Source organism: Ursus americanus, chromosome 5 (genome assembly GCF_024610735.1).
Source record: "Ursus americanus isolate L20-20 chromosome 5, mUrsAme1.1.p, whole genome shotgun sequence".
NCBI classification, from domain to species: domain Eukaryota; kingdom Metazoa; phylum Chordata; class Mammalia; order Carnivora; family Ursidae; genus Ursus; species Ursus americanus.
In genome coordinates, this window is record NC_142131.1 from 59,495,335 (window position 1) to 59,512,423 (window position 17,089).

Consider the following 17,089-nt stretch of genomic DNA (forward strand, 5'->3'; position numbering starts at 1 on the left):
AAAAAACTTTTGGTCATTTTTATGTTTTCTCTCTTTTTAGTAACTCTGAACCTTCACACCATAATAGTGAAGGAGCTGATAACTCCAGGGATGATTCTAGCAGCCACAGTGGATCTGAAAGCAGCTCTGGATCTGACTCAGAGAGTGAAAGTAGCTCCAGTGACAGTGAGGCCAATGAGCCATCCCAGAGTGCATCTCCTGAGGTGAGAGGGAGCCAGGGGTACCTTCCATAGGTCTCTTATCGCCCCTGGTGATGGCCAGTTAAGACCTGTTTTAAATATAAATGGTGAAGGGAAAGAAGGTTAAGAAATTGAACTGTGTATCTTGGAGGAAACTTAGATACTTCAGTTTTCTTGTTGTTTGAACAGACATTCAGTCTAGATTAGGAGTTACTTGAGGTCATATTTCAGGTCCCTGAAATATTGGATTGGTTTAGTTTGGGCTTTCTTGTTATATCTCAGCATGGTAATTCATGTTATGTAGTTATTGTGAATAAAAAGAGTCTTATATTGTATAATTTTATTGTGGGTTGATAAAATATGGTTAAAAATCTCTATCAGTACCTGCATCACTTGATTACTTTTTGGAATTAAATATACCCCATGGTCATTTGTAATTTTACCTTTGAGGTTGGGTTCCTGACAGGAATCTTGAATGTTTAAAGGCCATATGTAACTTCAAGCTTATCTTCTCATTCAAGTGATGAGAGCTCTGATAATCAATATTCAGCCCTTTGCTTTATTTTGTTCAAACAGAACTGTGAACAACAAATGCCTTTGTGGTCTTAGATGTTTTGCTTTTTCCTCTTCCTTGAGATTGTTAAGGAGGGAGAAAACTTCAGTGTTGACAAAAGAATATTTATTTCTCTGTTTTTCAGCCTGAACCACCACCAACAAACAAATGGCAACTTGATAATTGGTTGAATAAAGTGAACCCACATAAAGTGTCACCAGCTTCTTCTGTGGACAGTAACATCCCATCATCTCAAGGCTATAAAAAGGAAGGCCGAGAACAGGGCACCGGGAATAGCTACACTGATCCAGGCGGACCTAAAGAAACGAGTTCTGCTACTCCTGGACGTGACTCCAAAACTGTACAAAAGGGATCAGAAAGTGGGCGAGGGAGGCAGAAGTCCCCTGCACAGAGTGACAGCACAACACAGAGGAGAACTGTAGGCAAAAAACAACCCAAAAAGGCTGAGAAGGCAGCTGCTGAAGAGCCCCGGGGAGGCCTGAAGATAGAAAGCGAAACCCCTGTAGACATGGCTACCAGCATGCCCTCCAGCAGACACAAAGCAGCCACCAAAGGCTCAAGGAAACCCAATATTAAAAAGGAGTCCAAATCTTCCCCTCGACCTTCTGCAGAGAAAAAGAAATACAAGTCAACAAGTAAATCTTCCCAGAAATCAAGGGAAATCATAGAAACAGATACCTCATCCTCAGATTCGGATGAAAGCGAGAGCCTTCCTCCTTCCTCACAAACTCCCAAGTACCCTGAGAGTAACAGGACTCCCGTGAAACCCTCCTCAGTGGAGGAAGAAGATAGCTTTTTTCGGCAACGAATGTTCTCTCCTATGGAAGAGAAGGAACTTCTTTCACCCCTCAGTGAGCCTGATGACAGGTATCCACTTATTGTGAAGATTGACCTGAATCTCTTGACCAGAATACCAGGAAAGCCTTACAAAGAAACAGAGCCACCCAAGGGGGAAAAGAAAAATGTGCCAGAAAAGCACACAAGAGAGGCTCAGAAACAAGCCTCAGAAAAAGTTTCCAACAAAGGCAAGAGGAAACATAAGGTTTGTAAAGAGTTCTTGTTGTTTTGTTTCTTTTAAACATCAGAATCTGAAATGCAGTGGAAATCTCAGTAAGCCAGAAAATACCTGGTTGAATCATAGCTATGAGAGAAAATAGAGGGTGAACCCAAGACCCAGAGGAGGGTACAGACCGAACAGTCTCTTGAGGACCACTGAGTCTCTGCCTGTCTCCTTTCGTCTCTAATCCAGTAAGAAATGAGCCAACGCTTCTGTTTAGCCTGTGTGCTGGCCAGGGTGGAGGTGAGAGTGAAGCAGAGACTGCAAACTGGCCTTCACGACATTCTTAAACATTTTGATTTTGAATGTCTTTAGTTGGGCTGTGTATTCTCCAGGTCGTCACAGTCTTTAATACTCCCTTCTTTTATGCCCAGACCAAGTCACACTTTTTAAATTGCTAATTCCAGCTTCCAGACTGACTCACCAGTTTTGACACATCCTTAGGAACTTCACCAGTCCTCTGTACCTGTCTGTCCCCAGCTTTTTTCCCTTTTCGAACACCCATGTCTGCAAGTTCAGAACTAAACACATCTGCTCACACATGGCCAGCTCTTGTCTTTAAATTCGTCTGGGATAATTTGGATTTACAGGTGAAGCTTGGTATATATTGAAGGTCAGCCTTTTTTAGACCCAAGAGATGTGAAAACCCACAAATGTCTATGATTGGAGAATAAGGACATACAGTGAAAAGAGCTGAACAACTTATGTGTATAGACAGAGATTCTTTGGGGAAAAAAGCTTGATCTTTCAGCTCTATTGAGAAATTTTTAGGGGAAAGTAAATTTTAATGATTTGTACTGAAGAACAGTATGATTTCTCCTTATCGATACATATGTGTGAATATGATTGTATAAGACCAAAGAGGTGAGCAGGTGGACAGATAGGTACCAGAATGGTTGTACCAGGTGGACTGAGAGCAAAACCCCAATCCCACCTGACCTTGAGAATCTCCCATCAAAGGATAGGAAGAATAAAGCATTTTCTTAAAATGAAGCGAGCTGGAGGTCTTTCCTCTTTTTCTTGAGACCACAGTACAGTGTGCAGACAATGATGTGTATTTGGACAAACTAGAATAGTACCCTCTTTTTTTTTTTTTTTTTGACTCTTCAAAAATAGAAGCTATTTAAAATTTTGAATTTATAGAAAACTGAAGCTTACTACTTTCGGTGCTATAGCTAATGAGTTTCCATTATTGTAGTATAGGGAAGCTTTTTCGAATGGTAAATTTAGGGCTGCTGGCCGCTATAGAGTTACAACCTCAGATTGCTGGTCTTTGTTTGAGATTTAATTCATAGAATTCCATGAAGTAAGAGCTTATATATGATGGACTCTGCTCTTCAGAAAACTAAAGTGCTTACGGAATTAAGAATTGGTCCTTTTGTGCTTGAAAAGTACTGCGTGTTCTTTGTGAGATGTTATATAACATAGAAATACAAGACTGCCCTTTCACTCTTTTCTTTTAAATTCTACAATATATATAACTTACTATAGAAAATCCCCTTCTTCTGAAAGAAGTGCACCACACCCCTCCCCTGCTCCTCATTGGCATGTTTTATTCCTCCCAAGTTTTTTATGTCAACGCGTGTAAGTCAGATTTTGATTTTATAAAATCAGAATCAAGTCCAGAAACTTGGTAATGAGTTTTGAGATTCATGGCTTTGGTAAAATTAAGTGTCAGGAACAGTTCTTGAAGATAAAGCAGATGGTACTGAGAGGAGTCTCAGCCAAGGGTAATGAAGGATGTAGATTCTTTTGTCTCATCTTTTTATGTGTCCACTTGGAATCATTTGTGTAGGGAACAGATTCTTTTGTTATGGCAGAATGTTTTGGATTCTTGGGCCCTGATAGTTAAAGCAATGGGAAAACTTGGAATCAGTCAGGAAAGTAGCTTTGGCAACTGTAGACGGGCTCACAGCTTTTGTTGCAGCAAAAAGAGTTTCTCACAATCATTAAGCTTGGCTATGATAAAAAATATGGACAGTAACAAGTATTGGTGAAGTTGTGGAGGAGTTAGAATTTTCATACAGTGCCAGTGGGAATATTAAATGATATGTAGCCTCTTTGGAATGCAGTAATGACAGTTCTTCAGAAAGTTAAACACAGTGCTACTGTATGACCCAGCAATTCCACACCATTCCACTTAGGTATATACCCAAGAGAAATGAAAATATGTCTACACAAAGACTTACACTTAAATGTTCACACCAGCATTATTAGCCAAAAAGTGGAGACAACCCATATGGTCATTAACTGATGAATGGATAAATAAAATGTATTATAGACACACAATGGAATATATTCAGCTATATAACCACGAATGAAATCCCGATACAACCTGAAAAATATTATACTAAGTGAAGAGAACCAGACGCCAAAGGCCACAAATGTGATTTCATTTATATGGAATGTCTAGAAGAGGGGCACCCGGGTGGCTCAGTCGTTGAGTGTCTGCCTTTGGCTCAGGGCGTGATCCCAGGGTCCTGGGATCGAGCCCTGCATCGGGCTCCTCCGCTAGGAGCCTGCTTCTTCCTCTCCCACTCTCCCTGCTTGCGTTCCCTTTCTAGCTGGCTGTCTCTCTGTGTCAAATAAAGAAATAAAATCTAAAAAAAAAAAAAAAAAAAAAGGAATGTCTAGAAGAGACAGATCCATAAAGACCAAATATATAGATTAGTGATTACTAGAGTCTGGGGTGGAGGCAATGAGGGGAATGCCTGCTGAAGGGTCCAGGGTGTCTTTGAGATGATGAGAATGTTCTAGAATTGTGGTAATGGTTGTACATACCTCTGTGAATATACTAAAAGTCATTGAATTGTGAACTTTTAAATAGTGGATTTTATCATATGTGAATTATATCTTAATTATAATTTCACACACACACACCCCCGCCAAATCATTAGGGTGAAAAGATGTCACCTAAAAGACTGTAGGAAATATGTTTCAGTGTTTGGGCTCTGTTTATCTAAAATAGGAGACTTCTTCTCAGCCTTGAAATTAAGTTCACCGAACATTGTTTAAATGAATTCTTTCACTTCACATTTATCTTGCTATTTGAGGGTGACTCCTCCTGGAAACTGAAATTAGATGAATAAAAATCAAATGTAGTAGTTGCTTTTTTCTATTTTTCATCCAGAACGAAGATGATACCCGAGCCAATGACAGCAAGAAACCCAAAACAGAGGACAAGAATTCGGCAGGTCACAAGCCATCCAGCAACAGAGAGTACGTCCCCAAAACATATTATATGTGTGCTAATATGTGTATGTCATTTGCCATTGGGTACTTTCTAATGTGCTCTTAGAATATTCCTTTCAGTGAGTATATGTCATATCCATGTATACGTGTACATATACCAACTAGTGGGAGCTTTTGCTGTTAGCTAATTGCAATGGCAAGTTTTTGAGATTCAGCCTCTTCTTCCTTTCTTCTTTCTGTGGTGGAGTGGGGTTGAGTATAAACTTAACCTATATCTGGCAAAGACCAGTTTCTAACTTAGGAACTTCATATCTTCATCATTCATCTTCTCATTTATGTAACCAGTATTTATTGAATACTTGTGTGGCAGGCCAACATTTAGGCACTGTGTATACATACAGCCAGAAGGTGGAAAACTGGTAAGATGCCTGTCCTCATGAAATGTACACTCTTATTTTGTTTTATATAAATCATGTGTCCTAATACTCAAATAGGGAGAAACAAATTTGTCTTGAAAACAGAGGGAAATAGAAAAAAACCCATCACCCCATATGACTGTGTTAGAGAAATGAAGGCATTTGTTTGATTTGGCAGGTCATCTAAGCAAAGTACTGCAAAAGAAAAGGATTTGTTGCCTTCTCCCGCGGGGCCTGTTCCTTCAAAAGATCCAAAAACAGAGCATGGCTCTCGGAAGAGGACGATTAGTCAGTCGTCGTCTTTAAAGTCAAGTAATAATAGCAACAAGGAGAATAGTGGCAGCAGCAAAAACAGTTCCTCCACATCAAAGCAGAAGAAGACTGAAGGGAAGACTTCCAGTAGCTCTAAGGAGGTCAAGGTAAGGCATTGCGGGTCTGAGCCTTTTGAAAAGCAGTCTCATTGCCATAGGACTTGTCTAAGGTGACATTGTGCTTTGACGATCTTGTAAATGTCTCATTAAATTTATAGACTTGTGCATTTTTACTCTCAAAATGTCATAATCTTGATAATAAACGTATACAGTTGATCTGAGACCATGAAAGCAGTACTCACCTGGCCACATGCGTATTAATTAAGACAGAAACCTATAATTGAAAAAGTTGGTTTTGGAAGAAAGTAGTCAATTATGATCTAATTATAAATTGCTCCAGTCCTTATGATTGAGTTGTCTGTGGTTTGAAATTGGCTTTGGATTTTTTTAGAATTAGATTTTACAAGCAAGTATATTACATAAAGTGATAAAGCAACCAATTTGGCTTTGCTTCATGAAGAAGAGAAAATTGTTTACCTGGGCTAGTACCGAAACTATTCTTAGAGCATGATCATAACATAGGGGAATATTCTTCGTGTTCATGGATGGAGACACGGAGCATAGAAGCTTTTTCAAGGCTGTACTTTATTAGACTTTCACCCTCACTTTATTTACCAGGTTATTTGCATTATTTTCTAAACTCTTTTGATTGGGAGCAAACTCTGATAAAATTAAGAAAATACCTAGGTTTTTAAGAATATAATTCACTGGATTGCTGTTTGTGACTGGGTAAGCGAAAGTTTGAGAGTTGAAAAAATTGACCATTAAAAGTAGTTACTCATGCTTATTAAATGTGGCAATTTAATTAAGTCTTTAAAATTGAGGTGATTTTAATTGTGAACAACAGCTCAAATTGAGTTATACAGATGGCTTTTTCTCCAGGTGGACACCCTTCCGTAGTAGTTCAGAGAGTCCTAGCGTCCTTAAGGAACCTGAGTATCTTCTTGGCCTCCTTCACCGTCCCAGTTCTGTGTCTACCTGCTAACTGGCTCTTTCTCCATTTTCCATACTTCACCTGTAGGATTTGAGGCCTGAATGCTTATTTCTTGAAACCTCTCGCTATTCTCTCTCTCTCTCTCTTTTTTTTAAAGATTTATTTATTTGGGGATGTCTGGGTGGCTCAGTCGGTTAAACGTCTGTCTTCAGCTCAGGTCATGATCCCAGGGTCCTGGGATCGAGCCCCATATCAGGCTCCCTGCTCAGCGGGGAGCCTGCTTCTCCCTTTCCCTCTCCCTCTGCCTGCCATTCCCCATGCTTGCATGCTCGCTCGCTCTCTCTCTCTCAAATAAATATTTATTTATTTATTTATTTATTTATTTATTTATTTATTTTAAGATTTTATTTATTTATTTATTTATTTATTTGACACAGAGAGAGCGTGTGTATGCCCGAGTTGGGGCAGGGGGAGAATTTCAGGCAAACTTCCCGCTGAGCACAGAGCCCGATGCAGGGCTTGATCCCACGACTCCAAGATCATGACCCAGGACGAAATCAAGAGTCAGAAGCCTAACTGAGTGACCCAGGCGCCCCCCCCCTTTTCAAATGTATTCTTTAAGTGAGCTCACCTGTTCATTTGGTTTGTGATCTCATAGGTAAAACTGTGTTTCTTTATTGGTTTGTCAGGTCCTTGAAAGCAGGGATTTATATCTTGTTTACAGTGTTTTCTCCATTGTTTAGCTTACTGGGTAATCAGGAAATATTTGTTGGATCAAATGTAGTTATTTGGTACTCTGTTATTGACAGATTATAAAATATAGGCCCTGATCACTTTGATTTCAAGATCTTGGGGCTTTCAACAGTTGTCAAAATCGCTAATGTTAGTCTTGGCAATTTCCAATTTAGGCAATTACATATGGGTTTATTAAAGAAGAATCTATAATTTAGTTGGAAAATATGCTTTTTCTTATTTTAGCTAAAGGAAAATTAGATAAAATGGAAAACCAAAATTACATATAATTTTTATTTTATGTTTTTCTCCATACTTGCTCATATTATCAAATATTTGAAATATGTTGGCATAAAGTTGTTCATTACAGTCTCTCATTATGCTTTTGATATCTGTAACATCTCTACTTATGTTCCCCTTTTGTTCTTAATATTCTCTTCCATTTCTCTTTTTACTTGATCAGTCTCATCAGAGGCTTATTTTACTTGTCTTTTCAAAAAATAGGCTGTTTTGTTGATTCTTTGTGGTTTATTTTTGTTTTCTATTTCATTAATTTATAGTCTTTCTTATTCTTTCCTTTTGCTTTGCTGTTCTGTTTACTGACTTTTAGAAACGAATATAGCTCATTAATTTTTAAATTAGTTTTTAAGCCTTTTTTCTTTCTCAAATATAAGCAGTTAGGCTCTATAATTTCCTCTAAATATTGCTTACGTACATCCTAGAAGATGTGGTGTGGGTGATTTTATCTTTGACCCAGGGGTTTATTTAACAGCATGTTAGTCAATTTCCAAACATACTGAGATTTGCTAGTTGTGTTCTTTTTTTTTTTTTTTTTTAAGATTTTATTTATTTATTCGACAGAGACAGCCAGCGAGAGAGGGAACACAAGCAGGGGGAGTGGGAGAGGAAGAAGCAGGCTCATAGCAGAGGAGCCTGATGTGGGGCTCGATCCCATAATGCCGGGATCACGCCCTGAGCCGAAGGCAGACGCTTAACCACTGTGCCACCCAGGTGTCCCTGCTAGTTGTCTTCTGATTAGTGTTTCTTCCTTAATTGCATTAGGGCTGGAAAGTAATCTGCATGGTAGCAGTCTTTTGAAATTTGTTAAGATTTGCTTTATGAGAGTATAGTATATGGTAGATTTTCATTATGTTCTGTATTTGCTAGAAAAGACTGTGTATTCTGCGTATATGTTACACAGGGAATCTGTGTAATGCAGTTAGATTAATCATGTTTTCAAACCTTCTTTATGCTGGTATTTTTGGTCACTTTGTTCTCTTGTTCATTTTTCCACGAACATACAGGATTTGTCTTTCTTCTTTTAGTTTTGCCAGTTCTTTTTTAATTGAGATATACTTGATATATAAAATATTAGTTTCAGGTGCACACCATGATTCAATATATGTATATACTGTGAAATGACCACTACAGTAATTTTAGTTAACCTCCTTCACCACACAGTGATTTTACATGTCCCATGCATATAATTTTTATATAAGAAAAGTGTGTTAATACGTAGACAGTTTTTGAATATATTTTATTAACTTCAGTTTTCCTTCAGTAAATCTAAACTTAGGCAATCGTGTAAGTACTTACAAAACGTAGAGGGAAAGCTGGCCTACTAATGGTACATTCCATCATAATATGCAGGAAGCAATTTCAGAAACACGTGAACTTTACCATGAAGAGCATAGTATTTTCTCAAATCCCAGGGCCTTTATTTTCATTCCTTGAGGTAAGCCGTATTGTGTAGAACTGAAAAGCTGTTATCATTTAAGAAAAGAAATGGTTTATGGTTCCTTTTCAGTAGATTCTTAAGCACAAGCAGTAAAATTATATATGTTGAAACATGCATTCATAGGATAAATTCTGCTTACTTACGGTGTTTTATTGTGGAAAAATGTGGGAAGCAGTTGGGGAGGTAGGCTCACAGTCCCCACATAAAGGGCTATGTTGATAGGTAGTAGAATAAAGTTTAAGAAAGTGGCTAACCTTTTAAAATGTGACAGATCTGGATTTAAAATCCAAATTTCAGGAATGCCACTTAAAAGCTGTTTGAAATTGGGTGAGTTACCCTCTTGACATTGCTTTTTATTCTGTCCCCAAAACAGTATACATTCTGTAGAGTTGTGGAAGGATTAATGACTGTGCTATCTACTTAGTTAACTTAGTGCCTGGTTAAGTAGTAAGCACATAGTAAGTGTTAGATCTTATTATTGCTGTTTTCATTGACCAGTAATTATCAGTAAATTTTGTCTTAAGCAGTACTCCTATTCTCACAATAGGTTTGTGTCTTTCTTATGTTTTAACTAGTGTCTAGTTCAGCGCCTGGTACATAGTAGACCTCTGCTATCAGAATGAATATCTTTGGTTATATAAAGTGGACCCATTCTATAAAAAAAGGGCTTTTACATTCTGAAATTTAAATATCTTGGGGTTTTTTGTTTTTGTTTTAAGATTTTATTTATTATTTATTTGAGAGAGACAGCCAGCAAGAGAGGGAACACAAGCAGGGGGAGTGGGAGAGGGAGAAGCAGGCTCTCAGCGGAGGAGCCTGATGTGGGGCTCGATCCCATAACGCTGGGATCACGCCCTGAGCCGAAGGCAGACACTTAACAACTGAGCCACCCAGGCTCCCCTGAAATTTAAATACCTTGTAACAAGGAAGTTAATTACTAAAGGCAGTGCAATGTTTCCTTTCTACTAGTGGCTCAAAAGATACTTTCAGATTTTAATCACCTCAGAATTTTCAACATACTTCTGCAACATTTTATTTTCAACATTATATATTTTTTTTTGGTCAGGAAAAGGCGCCAAATAGCTCCTCTAACTGTCCTTCATCTACACCAACTCCTGATGCTTCTAAGCCTCGGAGAACAAAGCTTGCCTTTGACGACAGGTGAGAGAAGTGGTTTTTTTTATGCATTGGAGAAATCATTCCAGTCAGCATATAAGAAACTCATGTAAATTCCCTGTCACTGACCAGAAGAATTCATACTTGTGTTGTGCTACGTGGAACGTTCATATTTTAATTTGAAAGGCACACTACTAGTCCAGGTATTGTTCCTTTTAACTGAACTCCATGACCCCTAGGGGATGTGAGTAATGTACCTCCAAGTAGAACCTTGACTGCTGCTGGTACCACTGTGGAACATGGGCGCTTTCTTAAATGAGAGCAGTGTTGGCTTTTTCCTCCATTTTGTTAAAAGGTTACTTCTCTTACCCACATTCCATTTATTCCAAATCTTTCAAACAACTTGGGGAAATTAGCATTTAATACTAGGGAGCTTGATTTCTATTTTCCTAAGTAGAAAATTTGCCATGAGTTGGCCAACACAATTTATGCTCTTAACCCAATAAAAACATTTGTCAAAAAACCTGGAACTGAATGTTTTGTAATGGGTCATTTTCTTTACTTGAGGACATGAAAACTGAGGGATTCTAGAGACTGAAATGAACAAGTAATATCTTATGAAAATAATTACTATTTACTATAAAAATTTACATTGCAGAAATTATTCAGCAGACCATTATTTACAAGAAGCGAAAAAGCTAAAGCACAATGCCGATGCATTGGTATGTAAACATTCTCACATTTATTTATTTAATCAAATTAACTTAAGTTTTCATTTATTGTTTGTTTCCATAGTACCTCAGTGTATCTCTCATTACCTTTATTCTCCTTTCTTCAGTCTGATAGGTTTGAGAAAGCTGTATACTATCTTGATGCTGTGGTATCTTTCATTGAATGTGGGAATGCGTTAGAGAAAAATGCTCAGGAATCCAAATCCCCATTCCCTATGTATTCCGAGACAGTGGAGCTCATCAAGTAAGTGGGAAAACTCGGCTGCCACATCATTGGCATGATTACTTCTTTGGTTCATGTAGGAAGGGGCCGATAGGCTGTATACAGTAAAGCTGTGGAGAATCGTAATCCTTCATTGTCCTGGGATGAGAACTAGATACTTCGGGGGGGGTATTTTTGCCTTGGTTTAGGTGGGGTTCTAATGTTCTGAGGACTAAGGAAGCCCTAAGATCAAGATGAAGTAGCGTGTTTTGTGTCATTTGCTTGTTGCTGTAACTCACAGATACACGATGAAGCTAAAGAACTACTTGGCCCCTGATGCTACAGCTGCAGATAAGAGGCTCACGGTACTTTGGTAAGTGTTGTGTTCCAGCCTCTGCTAGATGACAGGCTGTTCCCTAAGAAATTATGCTGTTCCTGCCCTTCTGAAAGCTATCCCTGAATCGACCTTTCATAACCCAGGCATAAAAGTAGAAAATAAGTCAAAATTCCTACTAAAAGATTTTTAGTTGTTGTCTGTCTCTGATCCATTGCGCTCTTGGCAAAAGCCTTGGTAGAGTAGGACTGACTGTAGAACTCCCCATTTCTCACATGGTCCCTTTTCCAGGCTCTTTTGGCATCCTCTCTCCTTATTCACATATCCTATACCTTTCCTTAGGGAGCAAATGTTAGCTTATTCAGAATAAAGATTGTGGCTTGTTGGCTTGGTCCCAGGGAGCTATTATTAGATTGTTTGTTAGAAGTATTTACTTTACCTGGCACTGGCTTTAACAAGTAGGAATGTAGCTGTGGATAAACTGACAGTGGTCTTTTTTGTCATGGAATCTAGTATCTAGTGTAAAGAGACCCAAGTTAATCAAATCGTCACACAAGTATATGAATTCAGTACTTTGAAAGAAAAGTATAATAACTGTAAGAGAGTAGAGTGTAGAGACACCTGGCCTTCAGATAGAGGGACTATGTGCAAAGGCTGGGTGGTGGAAAGAAACTGGGAACTGTCAAGGAACTAAAGGAACTGTAGGGAAGACCAGGGAGAAGTGAGTGACTGAAGAGGTAGGCAGTGGCGACCATGTAAGGCTTTTGTCAGCTATAGTAAGGCTCCCATGTGTTGCCTCAGAGTTGTACTATGCATAGTTGAGTTTCCTAGTTTTTGTTGTTGGATTTTAGATACTTATAATTTGATCTAGAGATTCTGCTCCTCAGTGATTTCTTTGAATGCATATGTTATAATGACATGTTGGTGTCTTGTGAGTGAGGTTTATGGTCAACAAATACAAGACTAGTCCTAAGTCTCTTCCCCTCCTTTGGGGGTGTACCATAATCAGAACACATCTTCCAGTTTTGCCTGAGGGTGAGTGTCGTTGACCTTACGCCATGGTCTGTTCACATGAGCCGGTCCTGTACTCTTGCACAATACCAAAGTTGTCTGTGCGGGTGTGGCCAGAGTCTGCTGTGCTGGTAAATAAGCTGTCCTTTTCTGTTGGCCAGCCTGCGATGCCAGTCTTTGCTGTACCTGAGGCTGTTTAAACTGAAGAAAGAAAATGCTCTGAAGTACTCAAAGACATTGACGGAGCACCTGAAGGTAAGTGTAGAAAAGAGGAAGGTCCCTGTCCTAGGAGACAAGATTTGTCCTCTCCTGCCCCAGCCCCACAAGTGCCTCTTCCTGTTTTGCCTGCCACAGCAAGTGGGGAGCCTACTGTTGCTGAACTTTTAAATAGGTTTGAAATTTCTTGGAAAGTTTTTAAATGTACATGTATCTGATTGTAGAATCTGTGTATCCACATACAGTAGCTCTTACGAATATTTCAGTAGATGTAGCCTCTTTCTATCAGGAGACCTAGTTTCTACTTCGCAGATGGCCCTGTGTTTTCACTACCACCCTCCCCTAGACTGTTAAATTAGTTTCCTGAAATGTCTATGTTTTTCCCTCACACCACCACATAAATCTCCTTAAAATCCTGCCCTGGTTCTGAGTTCGAACCCTTCAGTAGCGTACTGTCGCTTGCCAGGTCAAGTCTAAGCTTCTTACCCTGACCTCAAGTCATCGAGGTCTCTTTCTCTTGTTCCTTACCTAAACCTCTGCTCCAGGGAAAGCGTATGGGTCACATCCGTTCACAGCCTTCATACATAGTATGACTCACCACTTGTCTTTCTGAGCATTCTTCATTCTTCGTCCTTCCATTTAAGTCTTCCAGACCTCGGGGCGCCTGGGTGGCGCAGTCGTTAAGCATCTGCCTTTGGCTCAGGGTGTGATCCCAGAGTCCTGAGATCAAGCCCCACATCAGGCTTCTCCGCTGGGAGCCTGCTTCTTCCTCTCGCACTTCCCCTGCTTGTGTTCCCTCTCTCGCTGGCTGTCTCTCTCTCTCTGTCAAATAAATAAATAAAATCTTTAAAAAAAAAAATTAAAAATTAAAAAAAAAAAAAAAAGTCTTCCAGAACTCCCAGCTGACCTAAATAGGGTCTTTGTATTGCACATTTCCACACACACATACTCTCTCACTCCTGTGTTTCTATTTTAGGTTCTTAAATGTGTAAAGCTTCTTGAGGAGTGGGTCTGGTCCTGTGTGCTTTTGAATATAGTACTTCAGAAGTAGTGTTTTTAAAATTACGTATATTTTATTTTTTCCACAGAATTCTTACAATAATTCTCAAGCACCATCACCTGGCTTGGGAAGGTAGGTAAATTTTATTCTATAAAATATTTTTTATGACAAAATGATTAATTTTTGTGTATAAGCAGAATGGGTAGGGTCCAACTTCCAGAAATGGAAAGATGACCATTTAAGGAAAAAAAATTAAAACCATCTCTAATAAAGTATTTTTTAAAGTTTTCATTTTTTCTCTTTATTTTTTACTAAGTTGAAAATATAATGAACACAGTCTTAGAAGGAGTAGACAGAGGAATTTCACCTGTAGAAATCTGAGTTTTTTGACAGCACCTCAGTTCTTCTCACAGTTTAATTTGTACAGCTAGTTGGGTTTTTATCAGTGAGCTTATCTTTATTTTACTCAAGTCTTGGCACTTTGAGAAATTAATAACAGGGGCATGATTGTAGTTTCTCCTCCATCCACATCACCCCCCAGAGGGAGGAAAATTACCCTGACAGCTTTTGTTCGTAATTTTTTCTGTTCTGTCATTATTTTTATGTTAATTGACTTTCTTTGCCCTTGTGTGTTTTCGTAACCAAATTTATAGTGCTGAAGCGAAGATAAAAAAATATTCATAACAAATCACTTGTCTCTCCAACTTTTCATTTTCCTTTTTTTTAATGGTCTTGGGCACTTCCACAAATTTTAATACTCCTGAAATGAACCTCTCAGATTTCAACATGTGTGTCCTAAGAAATATTTAATTGACAGGAAGCTTGAAATAATTGCAGTTGATTGAAAAAGCTATTCCTCTTTGTCAGCTTTGAATAACTGGGTTAAACTAGGAAAGTTCCAGAAATAATGGAGTTCAAAATAAGACAGTCGTATCTACTACCACAACAATCTTGGTTAAATTGCAAATTCCTCCCAACTTTCTGCAAAACAACTTGAAAAGTACCTAATTACCTGCCAGAATAGATGGAAAGTGTGTCGAGCTGGGAGTGAGGTGACCTACCTTCTAAGCCTTTGAACTGCTGCTGTCAAGGTGTGTGACTTCCTCACTTCTTTGCTGTCTTTTGTTCTTTTACCATTCATTAAAACAAAGAGTCCAGATACGAGGATTCATCGTGGGCTTTAGTGAGCTAAGTACTTAGAAGAAATTGTACTTTTCAGGGAACTCTTCTAGTTTAAAAAAAAAAATCTTTAAATTTTAAAAGCCTTCATGGATGAAGAGCCAGTAGAACATTGGTTTCATCACGTTCACCATATTCATGAATAAGATTCCTGTTTCTCTCTTGTGTAGCAAAGCTGTTGGGATGCCTTCCCCTGTTTCTCCAAAGCTGTCGCCAGGCAATTCAGGAAATTACTCTTCTGGGGCCAGTAGTGCTACAGCAAGTGGTTCTTCGGTGACCATTCCACAGAGGATCCACCAGATGGCAGCCAGCTATGTTCAAGTTACATCCAACTTCCTCTATGCCACGGAAATTTGGGACCAAGCTGAGCAGCTTTCCAAAGAGCAAAAAGGTATGAAGGTCTCTGGAGAAACTTTGAAGGATGAAATTGTTAAAAGAGCTTTTATGATCTAGTTAAATAAGTGTCTGATCTGCATTTAGTTTATTATGTAATCTAGAGTTGATAGTAAAGAGTTTCCTAATCACCATTGCTTACCAGTCATACTGAATGTACTGAGTTTGGTCAAAGTTACCTTTCACTGTACCAGTGACACACACTATACTAACAATAGCTTTTGCTCTAGGACATATGTGCCTTTGTTCTGACACACTAAATACAGCTCCAATTATAAAAGTAATAAAATACATGTTCTATTTCAGGATGATTAACAGTAAATTTGGCTTAGGCATAGGATTACATGCAGACATCTTGTACATATGAGATGTTTGATAGATAAGAAATCACATTCAGGGGCACCTGGCTGGCTCAGTTGGAGGAGCGTGTGACTCTTGGTCTTGGGGTCATGAGTTTAAGCCCCATGTTGGGTGTAGAGAGTACTAAAAAAAAATAAAACCTTAAAAAAAAAAACACACATTCATGCTGGATTTTTAGGTGAATTGGAAAACTTGTGTGATAAAGGAGATCACAAAATAAATAAATCAGTTTCTAGCGTTCTTCAGTATTAGGTTATTTGAAGTTTTGTACCTTAAGTTTGTTATCTCCCAAACTAAGAACATTGATAATTATAAAGTATTTAAAGATCCCAGGGAAGAATCACTATATTGTACACCTGAAATAAATATAATGCTATATGTTAACTATACTGGATTTTATTTTATTTATCTTTTTAAAGAACGTGCACACACGCGAAGCAGTGCAGGAAGGGGAGAGGGGGGAGAGAGAGAATTCCAGTGCAGAGCCCGAAGCATGGCTCAAACTCATGACCCTGAGATCATGACCTGAGCCGAAATCAAGAGTCGGACACTTGACTGACTGAGCCACCTGGGCGCCCCAACTATACCGGATTTTAAATTAAAAACTAAGTAAATAAAGGACCCTGGGGAAAAGTACTATGTAAATACCATCTTATTTCCATAGTTGTTATTAGCAAATGTGTGTGTGTGGCAGCTATTCAGGTAGCCTCTTTGTAGAGAAAGACTACACTAGTCAATCAAGTGTCCTTTTCTCACAGAGCGTATTTAAATATTTGTAATATAGGGGCGCCTGGGTGGCACAGTGGTTAAGCGTCTGCCTTCGGCTCAGGGCGTGATCCCGGCATTGTGGGATCGAGCCCCACATCAGGCTCCTCCGCTATGAGCCTGCTTCTTCCTCTCCCACTCCCCCTGCCTGTGTTCCCTCTCTCGCTGGCTGTCTCTCTCTCTCTGTCAAATAAATAAAATCTTAAAAATAAATAAATAAATAAATAAATAAATAAATAAATAAATAAATAAATATTTGTAATATAAACAGGTAATCAGATGAAGATGAAAGATTCCTATCCCTAAAGAAGGATAATGGTGGGAGAAAGGTAGAATAGGAACCCCAACATCTAACATAAAATAGTGTTTCTGACAACCCAGTTCTTTCCTAAAATTTGAAATATTGTCATTATTGCTCAGGAAAGATTACAAAGCAGAAATTCTTATTAAATCACTCCTGCTTTACTTTCTATTTTTCTTCCTGATGCCGGTTTTCTAGCCTTGTTTTTCCTTTTTAAAATTTTCTTTCTACTTCCATTTTTACTTTTTTGTGTGGGACTTTTCAAATGTTGACTAAAGGAAAGATAAT

The 17,089-nt window shown here is 38.6% G+C and overlaps 1 protein-coding gene across 3 annotated transcripts in view; it reads left to right on the forward strand.

Annotated features, from left to right (window-relative positions):
- The window catches only part of AFF4 (ALF transcription elongation factor 4), an 88,082-nt gene that overhangs the window by 63,408 nt on the left and 7,585 nt on the right, over positions 1-17,089 (forward strand). For all 3 annotated transcript variants that reach the window (XM_045794712.2, XM_045794711.2, XM_087862284.1), the window contains 11 exons: positions 41-203; positions 878-1,795; positions 4,941-5,029; positions 5,597-5,837; positions 10,260-10,354; positions 10,968-11,031; positions 11,148-11,284; positions 11,544-11,615; positions 12,749-12,842; positions 13,892-13,935; positions 15,153-15,373. In XM_045794712.2, coding sequence (XP_045650668.1) covers positions 41-203; positions 878-1,795; positions 4,941-5,029; positions 5,597-5,837; positions 10,260-10,354; positions 10,968-11,031; positions 11,148-11,284; positions 11,544-11,615; positions 12,749-12,842; positions 13,892-13,935; positions 15,153-15,373 — 2,138 coding nt within the window. The remainder of the gene's footprint in view (positions 1-40; positions 204-877; positions 1,796-4,940; positions 5,030-5,596; positions 5,838-10,259; positions 10,355-10,967; positions 11,032-11,147; positions 11,285-11,543; positions 11,616-12,748; positions 12,843-13,891; positions 13,936-15,152; positions 15,374-17,089) is intronic.